This window comes from Rhipicephalus microplus, chromosome 10 (genome assembly GCF_043290135.1).
Source record: "Rhipicephalus microplus isolate Deutch F79 chromosome 10, USDA_Rmic, whole genome shotgun sequence".
Taxonomy (NCBI): Eukaryota; Metazoa; Arthropoda; class Arachnida; order Ixodida; family Ixodidae; genus Rhipicephalus; species Rhipicephalus microplus.
The window spans coordinates 71,692,890-71,714,123 of NC_134709.1; the positions used below are offsets into that span (position 1 = coordinate 71,692,890).

Consider the following 21,234-nt stretch of genomic DNA (forward strand, 5'->3'; position numbering starts at 1 on the left):
TTTACAGAATGTACAAAGAGTACGCAGTTCAACGGCCAAGATGTCAGAGAAGAAACAACATGATCTCTTTTCTAATTGCCATCTTCATCGTGTTTATTAAACATTTCTTGTTGTTCATCATGGGTTGTAACAATATTGTCATATACCAGTAAATGGTTTCAGGAAGCAGGTACGAGTAGCTTGAGAGCAGCGACAAAAGGAAAAGCTTTATTTGAGCGAACTTACGCACGTTCACATAAAACTAAGTGACCGCACTGTCGCAGACAGACAGCCGAAAATAATCGTTGCCACGCAACAGTCACGGCCACCGGAAGAAAAGGCGCACGCATTCTCAATTCAGCATCCGTGCAACTGCCTGACGTCATTCCAGGCGACACACCAACAAACAATAAAAGTTTCCTATAAATACACTAGACGGAACTGTGGTGCTAGTTTTGTGGGAGCTTAGACGCATGGCGTTTCAGTCAGCAGAAGATTGTGGAGTCTACAGAAATAATGGTGTCGTAGAGAAACAAACGCAATTAGTCGTATTGAGAATCTGGATAAAGAACACGTCGAGAAAAGTTCCTTTCACAAAGTTGAAAAGCAAATGTCGTGGAGTAATGAAGGAGGTAGTGCTTTGTTGACGAGAACTTCGAAACGATTACCAATTTGTCGTTGACAAGTTTGTTATGGGAGCTCGACGATTATTTCCATCGCCACGGCAGCCGCTGTCGAAGCAACGCGCCTTCTTCATAGAAGACGATCTGGCGTGTGATGTTTTCTGGCAGGGCCGGAAGACAACAAAGCCCATAGAAAGGCGCGTAGACGCGGCAGACACAAAGCCGCTGTGACGTGTATAGCCGTCGAGATGGCGACAGCTTGACGATTGTCCCGGATCGCTGGTCTTGGCGATCCGCCAATTCTTTCCCGGACTTCTCCGAGCCCAATTATTATAGATTGTGCGTTTAGCGCAGCAGTGGCACGTCGTGTATGCGACGTTTCGTGGAAAATGACCAAAAGCGAGTTCCGGACAGGGAATTGGAGCAGTTGTCAAGCTTGATACGCCATTACTAATATATAAATATATGTGTTCTGTTACTCATTCATTGTACAGATCAAACGTTGTGCGAGTGTTTCTAGAATGTTGTTGCGCAGTTTTGAATTGAAATCCTTCTAGCTGTTAAGTTTCTCAAAAAATCACCACTGGCATCTCATTCACAACAAGGCACCAACGTTTATTGCAGGCTTGTTTACAGAACTTTTCTAGGCAGCTGCCACCCCCCTCTCTTCTTTTTTGTCAGGAGTTGATAGAAGAAGTGATTTTAATGAAGAATCAATAAACGCATTAATGAACTTTAGATATGACGAATAAATGGTTTACACAACCAAACATTCTACTACATGAGCAGATGCCCAAAATAAATTGAAGCAAACTTTAGAGCTATTTTGTGTACATACAAGTGACAATTAAAACCCGTTAACCTTCCCTGACGTAAACGGTTTAGCAATTCTTAGAACCTGTATTTTAAAAATAATTGCCTTTTAAATGCGAAGCATTTCTTAGCCAACTTCAGCGACTATGAGCGTATCTATCTCTCTGGCCGCCTACGGCTTTTACCTTTCCTGGCCGTTTCGATAATAATATCGATACCATACTTAGTATGACATAACGCGACTCTATGATGAACATATCTCACTAGTCATGACATGAAAATCATGAAATGTATGTCATGAATGTCATGATCTACATTTCATGGTCCTCCAGTTCTTGCGGTGGTTTCGTTCACATGGCATGTTGGAAAAGTGGTATGTTAAGGCATGATCGCATGGCGAACACAAGCGACAGACCCTAACATGAAAATCATGATATGCGTGTCATGTAACAACATGAATATATTCCACGTTATTGATGCGCTCGCGGCCATTTCGCTAGCATCACATGTGCCAAATTTGGTATTACGGTACGTGACGAAGGTATGTGACTGGTGCAAACGTGATAATCATTAAATGCGTGTCATGTAACAACATGACTACATGCCCCGCTCGTGATGCACTGGTGGCCGTTTCGCTAGCTTCGCCTATACGAACTTTAATATTACGCGACGTGAATGGCAGAACGTATGATACTGATTCAAATATAATCAGCATGAGATGCGTGTCATGCAACAACATGACTACATGCACTACTCATATAGCGCTCGTGGCTGTTTCGCTAGCTCCACATATAAGCACCGTACAGTGACCAGAGGAATCTTCGTTGCTCACACTGCCCCATCTCGAAGTGTCAAACATTAGCCGTTAGGGGCACTAAGAAAAGAGACGCGTGCTCGCGTCCCCAATCTATCCCGGGTACAATCCGCTGACAGATACAGTGCGCAAAACGCGCGCGTCGCGTTCCCTTTTCACCGATGCCGTCTCAAGGTATTTTAGGAGGGAATCTCCTTATGGCGTGGCTTTCGCGTCCCTCGTCGTAGTGCGTAACCACCGGTGGCACATACCCGAAAGAGTGGTCCTTGGAATGTCCGCTAGACGGCGGTACTTGTATATGACGAATAGATGATGAAAAGATGTGAGATGGCGGTACTTTGAGTGGTCACTAAGTGGACGGATGGACGGACATAGAGATGGATGAATGGACAGACAGACATAGGGGCGGACGCACGGACGGACGAATGAATGGATGGACAGACAAAGGGACGACCGCACGAATAGACGCACGGGCGGACGGAGAGACGGACAGGCAGACCATCGGACAGACAGATGCAAGAACAGACGCATGGACGCACGGACGGCGAGACGCACCGATGGTTACACGAATTAACGAACACATGTGCGGACGCATGGATGGACGTATGGACGGACGCATGGACGGACGCATGGACGGACGCATGGACGGACGGAAACAAGATTGAATGGACGGACGGAACCATGGATTGACTGACTAACGCTTCGCCCACCAATCATCATTCACTCCGTGGATGTGCTGTCATTTTTTTTACCCGCTAGGCTATGTATTCTGGCGCAGTAGCCAGACTAGAAAACTTGACTGAATGGTGCCTATCCTAGAGTTTCAGACAATAACTAGAGAGGAATCTGGCGCTGCGATCGGGAAGCTCCATGGGAATCATGGAAAGTACAGGCTTCGGATTGGATAGGGTGAACTGGCGAAGTGTCTGAACTTTTTTCTACAGTTTCAGTTTCGTTCTTCGCGCAGCGCGGGTATAGGGGTGCGGTGAAAGAAGCTGAAACAGTGCCTTAGTTTTTCTAAGAGGCTGACGACCACTGGATCTTCTGATTTGCTGCGATATTGGAGCTTTACGACTCATATTTGACAGTTTAAACTCAGTGTCGTCCACTCACCACTGCACATAGATGTAGCATCTCATGCAAAGGCAGGATATTGCCTCGAGTTTATATTTTTCACGAGTGCGTTGCTCGACTTCACAACAAATCCAGAGGTGCGTTGAGGGCATACCACTGGGACCACTGGGACACACGCACCAAGCGTCGCAGAAGACGAAATGTTAAGTGTTTCACACTTAATACTGTACTGTTATTTCTATAAATAAATCTTACATACTTTTGAGAAAAAAATCATGATTGTTTTCAAGTGTTGTAAAAAATTACTTCATTAAACCTTGATGCCAAATCTGAAACGCCATGGCACAGCGATGCAAACCCCCATGGTTGAATTCGCCCAGGTTTCACATTTGCGATCTGGTCCCAAAAACCTCTCGCAATAAAGTTCTCGCACAAATAACTGAAGCAAGCTTAAATTAAATTTGAGCTCATATCATTTTGTTTTACACCCCAAAAAATAAGCGTCGCAAATCTCAAGAACGTAATCCATCCAAAGCGCCTCTGAAGCCTGTATTTCCCATAATTCCCATTGGGGTACAAGCGCCGCTGAAGGAGCCCACGTAGACACTAGCGCCAGATTCTCCTCTAGGTATTATTGTATGAAACTCTATGGTGCCTGTATACGTGATGTCAATACATACCGAAATATTTGACTGGTGCAAACTTGATACTACTGACACGCGTGTCATGTAAGAACATGACAACATGCCACGCTCACAGCGTGCTCGCGGCCATTTTGCTAGCTCCACATATACTAAATTTGGTATTACGTGACGTGAATTGATCACGAAGGTAAACGACACATCCAAACACGATAATCATGACACGGAAGGTATGTACGGCATTATATACCTCCACCCAGTAACTTTTTGCGAATTTTAAAGTGACTTATCAACATTTCTCATTCGTGCTTCGCATATGACCGTTTTCTTCTGTGCGTGGGATCTGTCAATTTTTTCTAATAAATTTCTCCACCATCTTTCAGGATGTCAATTGTTACCTTATCCTCACCAGCGGACTTTTCTCTTTGAATTCTCTTTAGGACTTTGCTTACTTTTTTTGTGGTTACTGGTTGGATGTCGAATTCCTCCGGACTATTATTGTTTCTCATGACATCTTCCTGGCTGTTTTTCTTCGGTACACCTCTCTGTAGAACTACTCCGGCACCTCCACCATCCTATTTATATTGGTTGCGGCATTGCCTTCCTTGTTCCTTAATGCATATATCTCATTTTTGTCTACGCCGAAGCTTTTAGGCTTATGCCACTTTTTACAGCCTGCTCAATTCTCTACATGTTGTACCTTCAGACGTCATCTACCTTGCGTCTATTGATTAAGTTCGAAAACTCCACTACCTCTATTTTGTCGGTTGCATTTGGGGAATTCGTGATTTGTCGTCCCTTGGTAAGTTTTTTTCGTCTCCTCAGATAGCTTGCCAGTGTCCTGTGTAACGGCTGTACCTTCAACTTGCATTGCACAATATTTGATAATACTAGAAAGATTATCGTTCATGGTGTCAACCCTAACGTCGGTTACCTCGTTCAGTGCCTCGAATCTATTCTATAGTGAAACTCTGGATTTCCTTACTTTCGCTTTCACGGCTAGTTCATTATTGGCTTTATAAGACGATAGTCTTTCTTGGGGACCTTTAAGAAAACATTTTTGGTCATTCTGTCGGTCTGTGCATTTGTCTGTTTGTCCACCCTAACGATACCTCAAACGGCACCAAACGGCCAACCCTATTAGCAGCGCCCACCAATATTGCTCAAGGTTTTGCGTTCATAGCTGTGTGATTCTCAATTAAAAAGGAATTATTGCGCATATCTGAGGCGCCACAACAACGCTTCGATGTTTTATATGTCTGCCCTTATACTAGAAAAGGCACACACAAGTAACTCTAAGGATAGTAGCGTTTTATCGCGCTGCGCTGACAGTGCAACACGATGCTCAGAAAGATCTTTCCAACGCTTTGCTACGACGTCACGAAGGCGGCATCTGCCCATCGCTCTGAGTTCTACAACTTATCACCTCCGAGAGTGGCGCGCATCTTTCTCCGTGGGTTGCACGCCTTCGTTTACGAAGATAACTGCCAGATCGCGCTTGTGTATCATGTGCCTCGGTGCACTCGTTCGCCCCCGCTACATGCTCGAGGCACTCTAACGCAGCGTCTTCAGAATACCACTCACCAATTTTCTTGCGCAGAACATCAAATAAACGTTTTGTTCACTCTCTCCAGACGCAAGACTATCATGTTTCGGCGACATTTGCGGTGTAACATGCAGATTTGGAACCGATTTTTTTTCGTACCAGTTTTTGTCCGCTTTTTTTAAATCTAGGTGAATACGACCTCTTATCATTCGGTGGTGACTGCATCGGATCTTGCCAACTACTTCTATATCCTGTACAATGCCTTTGTGTGCACACAGAATTAAGTATATTTTATTTGAAGTTTCGCCATTTCGACTTCGCCACTTCCACTTACGGTTTACGCCATTAGAGCGGACAACAAAGTAAGCACCTTAGTATATTTTTGTAGTACCTGCCAATAACTCAGCAATATCTTTCCGAGTGATGCCTGCATTAAGCTTCCGCTATGACATTGGGCAAGGCGATGCCTTTTATTTTCTCGTTCTTTACGTATTTGAAAAAGAAACGTGTTACAAGAATCTTTATAAGGCTGTACAGCTAAAAACACGCAGCATCTGCCACGTGCAGCCCAAATACCTCAGATTTCAAATAGACCATGCAGAGAATGTCAAGAGAGAGGGAGTGAGAGAGAGATAAATAGAGAGGAAAAGCAGGGAGGTTAACCAAGCTTGCTTCTGTTGGCTACCCTACACTTGGGGTGGTGGAAAGAGAGAATAATAGAAAAGAAAGAGATAGAAAAGAAGAGGAGTAAGAAAGAGAAGAATGAATGGTCAGCTCGAGACTACACAGCATGGTGTCACACTGTTCTTTCACAAATGGTCGTGAAGTCTGGTGGTTCTTAAGAAGTGCAAAAGGGTTTTCGTGGCTTTGCGTGCATGGGAGACCGGCGGCCAAGGTGCCAGGATCTTCTCTTCTGTAAGCGGCTGTGCATCCAACTGACGAACCTTGGATTCCATATTACTTCCAGAATGTCAAAAACTACAATCTCGAGATGGGGAAGATGATAGACAATGTCTCGGAGTTCGCCGCAGTCGCATGCAAGCAGTAGAAGAACCACGCTTCCCTGCAAGAGCAAATGAATGCATGCGATGATAAGAAATTATTTCAAGAAGCAGGGCTGGCCACGAACACTTTTAGATCCACACTCGCGTAACTCTACAAAACCTTGGTGTAAGAAGATACGGTCACTTAAAGGAGTTAGCATCTCTTCCGGTTGACAGCGCAGCACACGTAATGATACGCCGCACTTAGTGATAGCCGTATGCTGACGCTAGCCGAGCTAGCGCACGTGGCAGTGATGGCGACTTCGCCTTTAGAATCAAAGTTTTCAGCTGCTCTAGTGACTCCCCTCTCCTGTCGTTTGTTCGTGCACCTTCAAGATGAGTGGGCCTTTTGTTGTCTGCTTGAGTACCGATCGACGGTAAGCTTCAAACTATGGAGGACGTTTGCGCGTTCGCTCTCCATGCAACATAGATGGGCTGGTCACATTTCTTTGCTGTGGAACGCCGAGTGCTTACGGCACATGTGACTGCATAGACTGGACACGTCTCGTCAACTCCAGCCCCCGCCTGGGCTCTCTCGACTCGAGACAACAGTGCTTTGCCGACTATGGCTTGGTGTCGCCTTCACCATATAGCTTTCGACTTCCGAATCGGCATGGAAGACAGCGCTGCTTGCGGTCATTGCGGCAGCGATAAAACTATAGAGCACGTTCTCTGTCTCTGCCCTCGTTACAGCGTGCAAAGACGACAACTAGCTGCTGCGTTAGCTCGCCTTGACGACAGATCTTTGTCTGAACAATGAGTGTTTGAAAGGCGACATGATTTGTGTGCTCACAGAAAATCAGTGAAGGTCTTACTGAACTTTTTGCGTGGCAGTGGCCTATTGTATAAACTATAGCACCCCAGCTCCCCCCCCCCCACTTTTATTGCGCGCGTCTGTTTCTCTCTTTGCTTTCTGTCCCATCTTTCTTCCCCATTCTCCCTTCCCCTAGTGCAGGGTAGCAAACCGGATGCTGCATTTTCTGGTTAACCTTCCTGCCTTTCCCTCATTTTATTCTCTCTCTCTTTACCAACCTTCATCGCCCCTGCTCACATGCTTTTACCCACGGGTATAGAACATTCTATGTGTCGATGATGTTATCGATACAAACTTAATAGAGAACATGACTGTGACAGTAACGGCAAAATTTCATCAAGAGTGTCAGTATAACTGCTATCGTCCCCAGAAAATCAAGATTGCCGGAAAGATGTAATCCGAAGAAAAAGTGGTGCAGTGAAAGTGGCTTCTCGGAAAAGAATAGACGAGTCTGCAGCGTGTGCTCCCTCGGGAGACCAAAGTGGGGGGCCAAAGAATACGGCAATCTCACTTCTGCTCGCTTCGCTGCTTTCCCGTGTCAGGATTTTTATGTTTCTTTTTTCGGCGCCTGCTCATACACTAGGCAAGGTATTGTTGTTGCTGGTATACGTATGAGTATACTGCGATATTTTGTGATATGGAAATGGGAAAACGGAAGAGGTTGAGTGGGGCGCGTAATCGGAATACCCGGAAGATTGTTCGTCTGAAGCTGTAGCAACAGTCCATGCGAAAGCGCTGCGCGCGTTACAGCTGCCATTGTAGCCAACTGATTTAGTAGCCACATTACTCAGGATGTTCTTCGACTTGAGGCATCGCCTACCACAGCACCCGCTTGTTCATCCACAACTTAGTGTTCATGCCGAGGTTAGGTAATTTGCTGATGCCAGTGTTTCTATTTTTTAAGTGTGCAACAGGCCAGATAAAAAACAAAAAAGTAAGACGTATTCATATCATAGGTCATCTGATTTTTTTTGAAGAATTGAGATTATTAATTTACTGTAGTTTGTTTGCTCCATTTTTGCGCGAATGGTAACGAGGCTGCCTTGTCTGTGAGCACTGATTGCATGTGAGAAGGTGATTCAGCAATGTTTTTATTGTGCCTATTGTACCTATGGCAGGTTAGTGTGGAAATACGCTAAATAAAACAGGTGCTGAAGGTCTAAAAAAGTGCGAATACCGTACAACTGAACATGTGTGATCGAATGATCACGCACCGAGTTGAATTGTGTCTAGTTTTTTTTGACACCATCAGTTTCATGTTTACATCATCAGTGCTTATCTTCATAAGTTTCTTTCGAGATCACTGTAATGAAGTGACAGTTATTAACCATGACAGGCTGGTTAATCTACACATAATATGTAGAAGAGCATGCAGTAGAGGTAAATTTTGAGGCCGTGTACAGACGGAGGGCTGGACTAAACGTGATGACGCCCGCTCTTGCGAAACAAAAAATAAAACAACAATACGGTTATCAGAATACTCACTGAAAAAGAGACAGAGTTTCATGAAGACATCACATTTTTTTTGTGAGACATGACAACAAGAAGTCTTTTACAAACTTGCTACGGATGAAAACACTCAGTCAGACAGGCATGAGATAACAATTCTAACACTGACACTCTATTACCTGCGGTGACAAACAAGCGCACACATGGGACAAAGGAGTGTGCGAATTTCTCCCAATGGGCAATATTGAAAATAGGTCTACGAAACGTAGATTAAGTTATTCGACGTTAAAAAAACTTTGACTTATCTCCTAGACCACAGCTATACATGAAAACTCCCACAGCTCGATGACATCACTTATCGTGGACTATATGAACACATCAATTCGGATCATTGCACGTCAGTTGGCAATAATATCGATGAACGCCGAGAATATGCTAGAATTGACAATATAATTCACACAGTGAAGCAGCTTCCTGGAAAAAGATCTACCTTTGCCAGGCTCTGGTGAAGTAAGGCGACGCAAATAACGGCTCCTGCAAGGTCATCGGGCCTTTAGGACTTCGTTATGCAGCTATAGTGGAAGGAAGGCAGCATATTAAGCGTTTGAAACATTTTGGATATGAATAACACCTATGGTACGCCATCAACACCCACTTTTGGTTACTGCCCCGTAAGCTGTGCGAAAGCCCCTTAAAGCTCACCTGTATTCTTGGACAGCATTTTTACTTTCTACATAAGCCACGTGCACATAATTACGCTGATAAAGTAACGCGGGTCACGATTTTCTCGCAATCAGACGAGAAATGTCATTCGCGTTGTCTCCGGTGCAGATAGACTAAGAGACAGTGCACTTTATCACGATCCTTAGGAGCAACTGACCAAAAACTAGAGGCATATGTGGCGGGGGGGGGGGCTATTAGTCCATTCGTATAACACCTATGCACTTGAGCAATCGTTCACTTCTCTTTGTGGTGACGGCGATTTTATACACCTTCTTTCATCATACGTACTCAGTGCTTTGCGTTGCTTCGAGCTTTACCACGATTTAACAGCTGTTGTTGCACGCTATTACACAACTGTATGCTGCCGCTGAAAAACAGACTGCGTATGCGCTACTATATACCACTGGTGCGATGGCGGATAGATAGCGTTGAGCGTTACGAACAGCATTCAGCGGGTGTGGCACTGCTGTCCTAAGAAGAAGGCCGAAGGAACTCGGGAACAGATGAACTCGCAACATTTTGATCTGCGTCTGCTTCTGTGCCGCCCTGTTTCCACTGACCTGAAAATAATGCAAACACACCAAAAAATAGTCTATTGCGAATTAGTAAAAGTTACGAAAATATTCGTAAAATTATTTTACGGAGTTCCTTCACGAGGCAACAACTCGGTGGCAAAAGGAGCAATGCGACGACAGAACAGGCAAAGGCAACAGAAACATGGTGTTTGTGTTGTCTTGATCGCTCCTCTTGTGTTTGTGTGTACATGCCTCCATTTCGGTTATCGTAAATGCTCATCAGCCAGTTGAACTCTCTGTTGTTCTCAGCACAACAAAAAAGAACAACTACCAATTTACACTAGCAGACACTCAGCAGCAAAGGACGTTCGCCTGCATTGCGTCCTGTAAAGCAGGACATACACAGATTTTGCACATTCGTTGTAGGTCACACAAACAAGATCAATGTATACGCGCGCTGCAATCTGGTGATGACGTCAGACTTTTCGCGCGAAGTCTTCCTGTGTCCTACCACTGCTGCATTCGGACTTCACTCAATTCGTAAGCCTCCGTGATTGACGACGCACATGACGATCCAGTCAGAGCAACAAGGCGTGAGCAAATCTGTCGCACTTTGAGAGAGTTACGTTGCAATGGCTCCCCCACCAGCAACACTGACAGTCGGAAATATAGGCACGTTGTTGCATAGTTTTGTGACACTGCTCAAAGAAGTGGTACGTTTCTCAACAGCAAACTACAGAAGTACTGACAAGAAGGTGGAAGATAAATAGGTTTGGCACAGCCGGCACAATTGGTAATCAAGGTTCTTGTTTTTTAATTTCTTTTTGAAATAGTGTAAAGACCAAAATACGTGACAAAAATTATAGTCGTCCTTCACTTTTGTTCGTGTTAATTTTAAAATTCCACAAGAACAATTTAAAAGTTTTCGTGTATAGGAAATTTGTGTGCGAATCTCCTGTGCAAGTTTATCTGCTTTGCACGCAAAAAAAACAATATTGAATATGAGTACTTCTGCAATCATCTATGAAAGCAGGAGAAACCTGATTAGCGTAGCCCCACCGAAGTGATCTAGTAACTAAGGTACCCGGCTGCTGAATCCGGGCTGCGGGGGCTACATTTCCGATGGAGGCGAAAATGCTGTAGGCCCATAATCTTTCATAAGCGTCTTTCAAAATCATATGCTGGCTTTGGGACGTGAAACCCGATATTTCAATCAATCAATTTAATTAACGCATGAACTTTGCAAAGAAACATGGTGTGGTGAGCCCGTAATCACTCCATGAAAATCACTGTGTGACACTGTGGACATTCAAGGAGGCTAAGTACTGCATCAAGCCTCGTCAATTTGAAAGAATTGCGCTGTGTATAATGAAAAAAAAAAGCCCGTTCAATAGTTATTAGCCCTTCTATTACAAATATGAAATGTCACAATATGGGGGGGGGGGACATCTCAGCACTGTGAAAGAGGACATAATGTTTGAAGCACAGTTGATAAAATAAATACACCTATACGCTTGAATTACTAATTATTAGTCCGAGAACATCTGCATGCTCACTGGCAAAGTTTTCGGAATCTACAAAGCGCGACACCGTAAATCCAGTTCAAGAGGCACCGCCCAAAGCGTCAATGTTCATATGCCGAAAAGCTGCACGGTAACCGCACTCCGGCTTGAAGTATCCGCCCTATACACAGTCGTGGAAAGGCGTGAGTGGCCTGGTGATTCGTCGCCTCAACTTGGCCATGTTGTCTGTAATGAGCTTGTTCTCTGGGTCTAATGAGTGGGCAACTTGATAGTGTCGAAAGGCACCTTGGTAGTCACTCTGTGAGACAATGGTTAACATAAAATGTTAGCCAGTAGATTGCACATGAAATTTTTTGCGTCGGATAATGAGTTGTTTATGCACAAGTGCAGCTCTTGTAAGAGAGAACGCAAGGAACAAGCAAACAAGTATTGTGTGTTTTGGCGAAGAAAATGAATATTGAAGCATGAAAAAACAAATTTTAGAAATGTTTTACCGAATAACGCAACTTCAATGCTCACCTCCAAGTGTCTGATTACAGCGAGATTCAGATGAGCGTGAGCAAGACCAGAATCCAGACGAATGGCCACTTCGTAACTCTGAAACAGAAAACAAAATGGCCTTTTCTGTTTTTATCTATGTTATTATATGAAGAACACGTAGGGGGCATAATAATGACATAACTTAAGTGGCCATCTCTAGATGCATGCCTGATGACAGTCTCTTAGGAAATCAATTCAAAAGAAATCCACAATTCCATGGCACTCATGTTTTATTTTCCCTGAAACATTTGCACAGAAATTTTTCAGCTTTAATTCTGCCCTTGACGACACAGCACATCTATAGATAATAAACGAACAAAAATATTGAGTGAATGATCATAGACGTAACCATATGAAATGTTGTTCATGGATAAAATATTTTTGTATTCGGAAAAACCAAAAATGTATGAGTAATAATATAGCTTTTTACAGCGATATTGCATTATGTTACTGTTTGGTTTGGGTTGAAACGTTTTCACACTACTATCTTTAAAATGTTTATTAGCTCCGAGTGAAAATGTAGCCACATTTAAAAAAAAACTCTGTTTTTGTGAAACAGCTGCTTCTTGACCTAAAATTATACTTTTACAATATTTTTGCTAATTTTGTTACTTTGTATGCACACCTTTCTGCCCACGCAAAAGTATCTCCAAATTACCGCATAACTATCAACTTTGGCTGAACTTACTGAAACGAAATCTCAGACATTATAAAAACTTAAAGCTCTCTCAACAGAATTAATCGGTTCAAGATAGTTCGAGTTAGAAACATATGCTAATTCAGTAAAAAAATACCTCATTCAAAGAACCAACCTTTGCCGACGAGCTGAGGTCACCCAAGTCCTTCAGTATGTCACCGTGATCGCTGTGTATTTTCGCACAACGCAGGTCATCAACATCGCATAGCTTTAGAGCCTTCAAAATGTAGTCCAGTGCCTGAAATATTAGAGAGAAGCATAAACAAGGTGATGACTAATCCACTAATCATAAACGTCAGTGCGAGAAGACATAATGGTTCGGACAATCACTAATTGTATTCAGGACAGTGTGGGCAACCTAATTTGCTGTATACAATTGGCATATTGTTTACTTACCTAAAATAAAGATTTATAAGACAAGTTCTCGTAAAATCACACAAATTTTTTACGTATTTTTCAGGCGTTAATTTCAATTCGGGCGCTTTTTATGGTCTCTTCAACAGTACCGTAGTTATAGAGCACCCTGTGTGGAATTTGCAATTGTAATTTAACGACCAATAAGTCGCCTTCTACAAATAATTGGTAAGCAGATCTGAGAAAAGTACTGAATCACATCTCGATTCGCCCTCTAGATACAAACCTTGGCCACTCCACACCCCAGCCAACAATTCGGCTACTTGCTAGGCACTTCAATTATCTTGAGATGTTAATCACCAGTAACTGCTTGCTGCCTGAAGCATATGTGACAATAAAAACAAAATCGCATGCTTGCTCGCCATTTTCTTTACAGTGATGTAGTGCAAGAAATGGAACCATTAATTTCTCGCAGAAAAATCAAGTGACCTGAGTTATAGGGATAACGGGAAACACTATTACAGGGAGTGCAGATTTACCCGCGCTATTACATTAGGTGAAGTAATATATTGGACGAAGGCCAGTGATATCTACCTGTGGAAAATGCTGAGGGACAAATAAAGAGCGATGGTTTTAAGTACGCGCACGCAGGTCAAACATTGACAAGCAAGTAATATGCCGCGCAGAAATAAATGCTTGGTTCGCACACTAACAAAACAAATTGGTTGTCCAATTCGGTATAAGGTAACAAGTACCTCGACTGTGCGGTTGATGTGGTTGTATAAAAGGGCAGCCATATGCAACGCTCCTCTGTCGGTGCTGTTGTGTTCAATCACATCCAGTAGGAGGTCTTCAGCTGCTCGAAAACTTCTGAGCTGAATCAGGAGCTGAGCCTGAAAATAAAGTTAAAGTAATACACCATAAGCTCCTTTACACAGCACGCTAAATCAGCTACAGTACTTATTTAATGCCTTTACAAAATGGAGCACGAACACAAACACGTTCGCTCATACAAATGCAGATGTTTAACACGTATGAATGCAGCAGTGCCTAAACAGCTACTGCAGCAACGAACATCACCACGCCTTTCACCTCCCGTAACACATAATTCAAAATTACTTTAACTTCAACCTCACACAGTGACAAATATACCCCTTCTTTTATTGCACACACTCTCGAGAATGTATTCTATATTTTGAAGAATTCATTATTCTTTTTTCTCAAGCACGCACCTTGCGAGGATGTAAGTTGATTTAAATGCATGCACACGCGTCCCGTACTCTTGTACCACCTTTGCTGGTATAACGTCACTACCTTCATAAACTAGATTTTTGCATGAAAGTCGCACTAAAACACCAATGCTTTCAGCCGTGTGCGGTGTGTCGCAGACATCAACAGAGAAAGTTGGGTCAGTTTATTGGAAATAAGTTTACAATTCTGGCGGCTCTTCTGTATTTAAGAGGCAATGAACTATAGCCTGTACTTAAAAACTGTGCTTAATATTTATTACAGCCATTTCGCCTGAAACTAAATAGCAAAAAAGACAAAAGATCTTATTTGCGTAAGTTAGTCATGAAAAATAGAACGGAAATGGTCTGCCATTTCTAGTCTGATGTTTCTCTCTTGTGAAAAGGAGCAGTGCGCGTTGCCAAACGATGCCACATACTAGGTGCTACGAATATTTATTTGGTAGAATTGAAGTTCCGCTGGGTGTCCGTGACTCACATGGTGAACCTTGCTTTCACGGTGCTCCGGGAAACGCCTGTGAATATCTTCAAACAGCTCTCTTGCTTCAGCCAGGCGGCCAGCGTTGACGTAGAACACAGCCAGGTTGTCCATCACCTGTGGATCCGGCTCAACAGCGAGGGCCCTGTCGTTAAAGAAGAACACATGATATCAGGGAAACTGAAACTGCAAAAATTCGACCAGTATGGCAGATTCACGTATAGCGTGCATGGTGCTGGCTTAACGGCAACGTACGTTTAGTGAGGCTTCTTGAGCGACCGTCCCACATTTGCTCTACACAATCATTTGTATATACGATGAAAAACAACTATGATACGATGTGTCAAAAGTTATTTTGTAGGAAGCCAAGCTTTTGAAACATGGTTGGAAAACTCACTCCCTGATACTCGTGATGTGATGCTATGGTAGATGTCACTCAGCAGCTCATTCATTCAAATTGACAACGTGAATATTAGGCAACATCAGTGTTACCTACTAAATACATCTGAAGCACTAATTGTAACACTAGTGCTATCTGAAAGGCTAGAACGCACTTGGGGGCATCGATGCGGAATTCCTACAAAGACACGTCAAGGAAAGTATTACGTAAAACACGAGTAATACATTACGTTATGTTAACTACGAGGAAGCGTCTTGTAAGAAAGCCGTCATTGGAACACGAACACTCAGTGACGGTATCTTGTTCAGATTTTCCCCCTAACAACATGGACCAGCTAGTGGCCTTCAATAACATCGGTCTATGCTGAGAATATTTGGCTTACGACGTTTTCAACCAACGCTCACCTTTCTTAAAGCTCTACCGCGGCTTGGCCCGCTGAATCGAAAACGTAAGAAACTATTGATTTGAGGCACAGGGCGTGGTTCTGATGGTTCAGTGGCATCAGTAATATGTATGTGTTGCAAAAAAACCTGCCAGGAAATTTAATCAATTCATCCTATATTTAGGTCAGCTGTTATGACATGTGGTCAGTATGTTGTCACAACAACCGGGAAATTGATAGGTTAATTTAGTTCTATGCACCAAGGTCGGCTGTTGGTATACTGTCTGACCTCTTGTAGAGACTCTCAGTCTGCATGTTGAGGTTCATGCTGTGAAGGCTTCTAGCTGCGTTAAATAGTGCCACGGTGTGGTTTTGCTGGATGTCGAGAGCTTGCTCATACTGTGCCATGGCCTCTTCAGCACGGCCTGCACAAAAGAGCACATCCATGATTACTTGAATAAAAACATAAAAAGGCAGAGTATTGCAAGAAGTAATTATAATTATATCAGAGATGACAAATTATAGAACCAGGGTGTCATTTGTGCGAAGCGGCAGGTATATACTTCAGTACCAGCAGCCATTTTCATTGAACAACTTTACGATCTGTCTTTTCAGGAATTTCTGCTCGCTAAGAATTTCCAAGTTTGCTGTTTGAAATTATCATCGACAAACGTGCCATGTATCAGCGCTTCCGAACGCTTCATTATTTGACCTCTCCGGCACCATATCATATTTATACCGTAAGAAATGTCGGAGGACGTGCTAAAATTGTAACTTCTGAATATTGAATTAGGAAATCATTCCAGCAACAGTTTATTAGGTTAGCCAGTTCTAAGATCAGCTGGCTACACTGTGCTGGGGTCGAATTGTCACCTATACGTTGAAATAGGACCTCGGGAAACTTGTCATACGTTGCCTCGCCGTTGTGGTCTAGTGGCTAAGGTACTCGGATCTTGACCCACAGGTCGCGGGATTAAATCCCGGCAACAGTGAATGCATTTTCAATGGAGGCGAAAATAGTGTAGGCCTGTGTGCTCAGATTTGAGTGCACGTAAAAGAACCCCAGGTGGTCGGAACTTTCGGAAGCCTACTCTACAGCGTCTCTCTAAACTATATAGTGGTTTTGGGACGTTAAACCACACATACATCAATCAATATCAAATCTTGTCACACGTTGCAGTAACAATTTTCAAGTGTTTGCCTAATTTGGCTTAGATACAGTTTACCAGACGAGTTACCAGTTATTTAGCTATTGAAGAAGTACTTAACACCTTTTATGCGTAGCATGACTATGAATTTATTATAATTGAATAGAAGTCACAGTACAGCCGGCCTCACCGTGTGACTGAAGGAATGTGCCGTAGTTGTTGCGGGCATCCGCATTTCGGTCATCACTGCGCAACGCCATCTGGTGCAACCTCTCCGCTTCAGCCAGGTCACCTTTTTCAGCCATGAGGGCCGCAAGTGACGAATACGCCTCGCAGAAGTCTGGATCAAGCTCCACCGCACGTTCCAGCAGGGCTCTTGCGACGTCCTTTTGGCCTTGCTTGCTGCACGTGGGAAAAGAACGCTAACTGTCAAGTTTCTCCTTTTTCGCCCCACCATGGTAATCCAGTGACAAAGGTACTTGGCTGCTGAGCCGCAGGTTGCGGGAACGAGTCCCGGCAGCGGCGACTGCATTTTCGATGGAGGCGAAAATGGTGCAGCCGCGTGTGCTCAGACTTGGGTGCACGTTAAAGAACCCCAGGTGGTCGGAATTTTCGGAGGCCTACACTACGCGTCTCTCTGAACCATATGATGGTTTTGGGACGTCAAACTCCACTTATCACCCTCATTTTCATTACTTCAAATTTTTCGCATTTTTTTGCAGTGCGTAGCGCACTGAAGTGAGATTCAAGAAACAAAGCCAAACCAATACAGCTGTACAAGTGACACTTACAATAAAAAATGCGCCATCTACAACTGCGATTCTAACTTGGGTCTTTTGAGTGGGAAGCGGGAATTTTACCCCTTCAGTTCCACCCGCAACTTTTAAATCGACGGCACAACGCAGACTACCGACAGTGCCACAAGCGGGTTGATCCTGTTTGGGCTTCATTTTTTGAAGCTGGGACCGGGCACTCCTCTCTTTTAGTAGACTCTAACTTAACCACACTTTGAGTAAATTGCCAATATCAAGCAACGGAAACATCACGTGTTACCAATAACATTCCCACATATAGAAAAAAAATCAAAAACAGATAACACACAACCGCATCGCACTAGTCGTGAAGATAGCCTATCTCGCAGTAGAATAAAGGAAGAGACGGCTTGCTGGTGTGTTTTATGCCCAATTTCTTGTAGCAATAATTTCAAATAACTCTCGTTTTTGTCTTTTTGCGATATCTTCAAAGCTCGGGCGTCTTCTCCAGCTTACGTGTGCTGTCGGTTGACGCACACTGCATGACTGGTGTACGTCAGTCAAACTGGACGGCACCTGAACAAGCGTCAGAACGAACGTAAGCGTGCTTTAAATAGTGGCACGGGAAGCAACTTGGCACTTCAATAAAGCATAAAGTGCGCGTCAAGCTATTGCGCACCTTAGCTGGAGCAGTACCGAAGCCGTACAGAAATGGTACAAGAACAGAGCATCACAGGTAGCCAAGATTGAGACCAAGATTCATGTAGCAAGGCAAGCAGAGGACTATTCTCTTTCGACGCCGTTAGCAGTGAAGCAGACAAATACGCGGTCATTTTTTTTCGCTATATGACAAAGTGTTTTAGGGGCGAAGCTCCTTATGGTGTAACTTGTGCGTCCCGTTGTTGCAGCACGTAACCTGTGGCGCATACACGAAGAAGGATTATTCTCCTTGAGACACCCGCATACCAGTGGCACTTATCTGCCCTTGGGATCATATCCGCGTGTCCACATGTTACGAAAAACGTAGCATGGCGTCGTTGTCACGCGCTCGGTGCTAACAAAGCGCTGAGAGCAGAAATGTGGTACATACTCTTGTTTAGTTCTTGAATTATCCGCTGGATGGCGTTATTTGAATAAGATGAATATATGATGAAAAGAAGCGAGATGGCGGCGCTTGAAGTGCTCACTAGATGGACGGACGTATGCACGGACGGACGGACAGACAAGGAGGTGGACAGACAGACAGACACACGGACGAACAGAAGAACGGACGCACGAACGGATGGACTGACGTCCGGACGGGTGCAAGAACGTATGAACGAACGGGCACACGTAAGGACGTATGGACACACTGACGGAAGCACGGACAGATTGACGGACGCTTCAGCCCACTCATCCTCATTTATTCCGTAAATATGCTGTGAATTTTGTTTATTGGCTTTATATTTACAATCAACGAAAAATAATGTTTCGTTTCAAGTGTGCCTTTTTCCTGTCAGTTTTTAACCTCACTACACCCACACTTTGCTAGAAAAGTCACACGTACCTGTAGATATTCGCCAGGTTAAAATGAGCCCCTGGGTGGTTTGCATTCAGTTTCAAGGCGTACCGGAAGTGGTGTTCAGATTCCTCCGCTGACGTCAGCACAGTGCCCAAGTTATTGTGAGCGCTGGCGTGATTTGGCCACAACCTGCGGGAAGCGGAAAAAGTGTTCAAAGATCACCTTATCGCATTACGCCCCATCACCTGCTACAGTATGCCACGTCCTCACCAGCGCAAGCGAAGGCTTCAGTAATCGCAGTAAAAATAAATATTCTTTCTCGCTTGTCTGGGCCTGAACAAGCGTAGGTAATGCAATCCCCTCAAAGGTTCATTGGCCACAAACCATAATAAAAAAAAAGATAGCTTCTTTCGCTGGTAGACCTAGTGCAAATGCCCGGGTTACGTCGTATAAAAAACCTGCATGCCTCATTTTATGGTTCGGGTGGTATCGTTTGAGTACACGGTTTCTGTTGCTCTCTTTTTCCTCTCAATGTCACGCGGCGTTTCTTGACAAAAAGAGTGAAAAACACTTCATACATAAAAAACAAATAACACTAAATGAAGAATGTATCTGGACAAGAACACTGCATGTAAGAAACGTTGAGCAAAGATTTCAGCGACCGAGAACTCACGCAATTGCTAGCCGGTAGTGTTTGATGGCCAAATCCGAGTTACCAATGTCCTTCTGCAGATTAGCGTAATTGTAATGCACCTTTGCGTTTCCTGGAAGGTCCCTTACACCGGATCTGAAACAAACAAAATGCATCATTCACCTAATGTAAATATAATGAACGAAAGAGAAAAAAGAAAGCGTGCAATGTTGATTTGCGTTCTACGTTTGATGAACAATGAGTGTGAAACAAAAGATGAACTGCACGTGAACACAATACGAATTTAACCCACTCGAATAGGGCCTCCCTTGATGCCCACACGCCGTTCCTGTTCCAGGTGCGTACAGCAAACAGCAGCACCAGAATGAAGCAGATGGTCGTAGAACACATCCGGAGCACTCTAGAGCACCGCATGTGAAGGCGGCACAGCCCTTCGGCCACCAACAGAGACATGCCGATGCTGTAATAAGGAGAATGACAGTGCAGCAAACTTTGCAGCATCTATTATATAAATGGAACATCAAACAAAAAAGCTCACATTATGACGGCAAACGAATGAAAGCCAACAGTTGTGTCATGTCTATGTGAACTTCGTTACACGAGAAGCTCGCATTCATGTCCCTGAAAGCAAATGAATGCTTGACGAGCCAAGCGTAACGTGGCAAGCTGAATCATACGCAACGTTTTGTGCAAAGAACAAATCCGGCTGGGAATCAATGATATGGGAAGCAGCCAGAAAAGAGTCGCATACATAGTTTATTTTGTATTTGGTTGCAAATGAAGTCATACATGTTTTGAGATTTAGTTCACTATACCCGGTGTTTGAAGTTTTCCTTCATGGTTTCTTAAGTCTCAGCACTAGGAAGAACATGAAAAACACCTTTGGAGAACACCTATGTATCCTGAGGACTAAAAGGGAGACAATAATTGTAGCTTTCAGTGTCCCAATCAACTAGGATTTATATTGTCTTCAGGAATTGTGCCCCTGAGCAGTCTAGAATTTCCCCAAGAAGAAAAAGAGGCAAAACGCCCCGGTTATGTGGAGGGGCAAACGAAAATACCCAAGAGAAAATCCACTGCTTTGGTGCGGACTGCTAGCGCCGCCTAGCGTAACGCGCGCGCTTTGAATTTGCACCCCCCTGTGCTCTGTCCGGCTTTTTGCATCGTCTGCTACACGATGAGCGCTGTTTTGCGCTATGAATAGAGCCCATAAGCTCAAGTCCAAACACTTTCAAAGTATATGTATACATAAAAGTACTCACGTCGACGTCGAAGTAGAGCTTGACAGTTTCCGCTACGAAATTGCACACTTTCGGTACTTCATCGGTGTGCCTTGTCCCCAATCTCAGCGAAATTTCATCTTCACTGTCGTCATCAAATGAACTGGACAAAGAAGCTTCCTAAAATTTGAGGCACGCTATCTTTCTTGCTGTCGCCATACCAGCCGTTGCGCTTCGCCTGCTGATCGTCTGCTACGAGCGTGGCACGCAGCGAATGCAGGGATTACACAGCGTCGCCCCACCAAT

At 43.9% G+C, this 21,234-nt stretch overlaps 1 protein-coding gene across 1 annotated transcript; it reads right to left on the bottom strand.

Moving 5' to 3' along the window:
• Nucleotides 1-8,848: 8,848 nt before the first annotated feature.
• Nucleotides 8,849-20,153, bottom strand: LOC142774764 (protein O-mannosyl-transferase TMTC1-like). The gene is made up of 10 exons (XM_075875800.1): nt 20,001-20,153; nt 19,730-19,843; nt 19,102-19,245; nt 16,994-17,205; nt 15,945-16,080; nt 14,874-15,018; nt 13,904-14,041; nt 12,910-13,032; nt 12,077-12,154; nt 8,849-11,855 (listed from the first exon to the last, which is right to left on the bottom strand). Exons 1-10 carry the CDS (start codon nt 20,120-20,122, stop codon nt 11,718-11,720), a joined length of 1,350 nt encoding a protein of 449 aa, XP_075731915.1. The 5' UTR covers nt 20,123-20,153; the 3' UTR covers nt 8,849-11,717.
• Nucleotides 20,154-21,234: the final 1,081 nt, after the last annotated feature.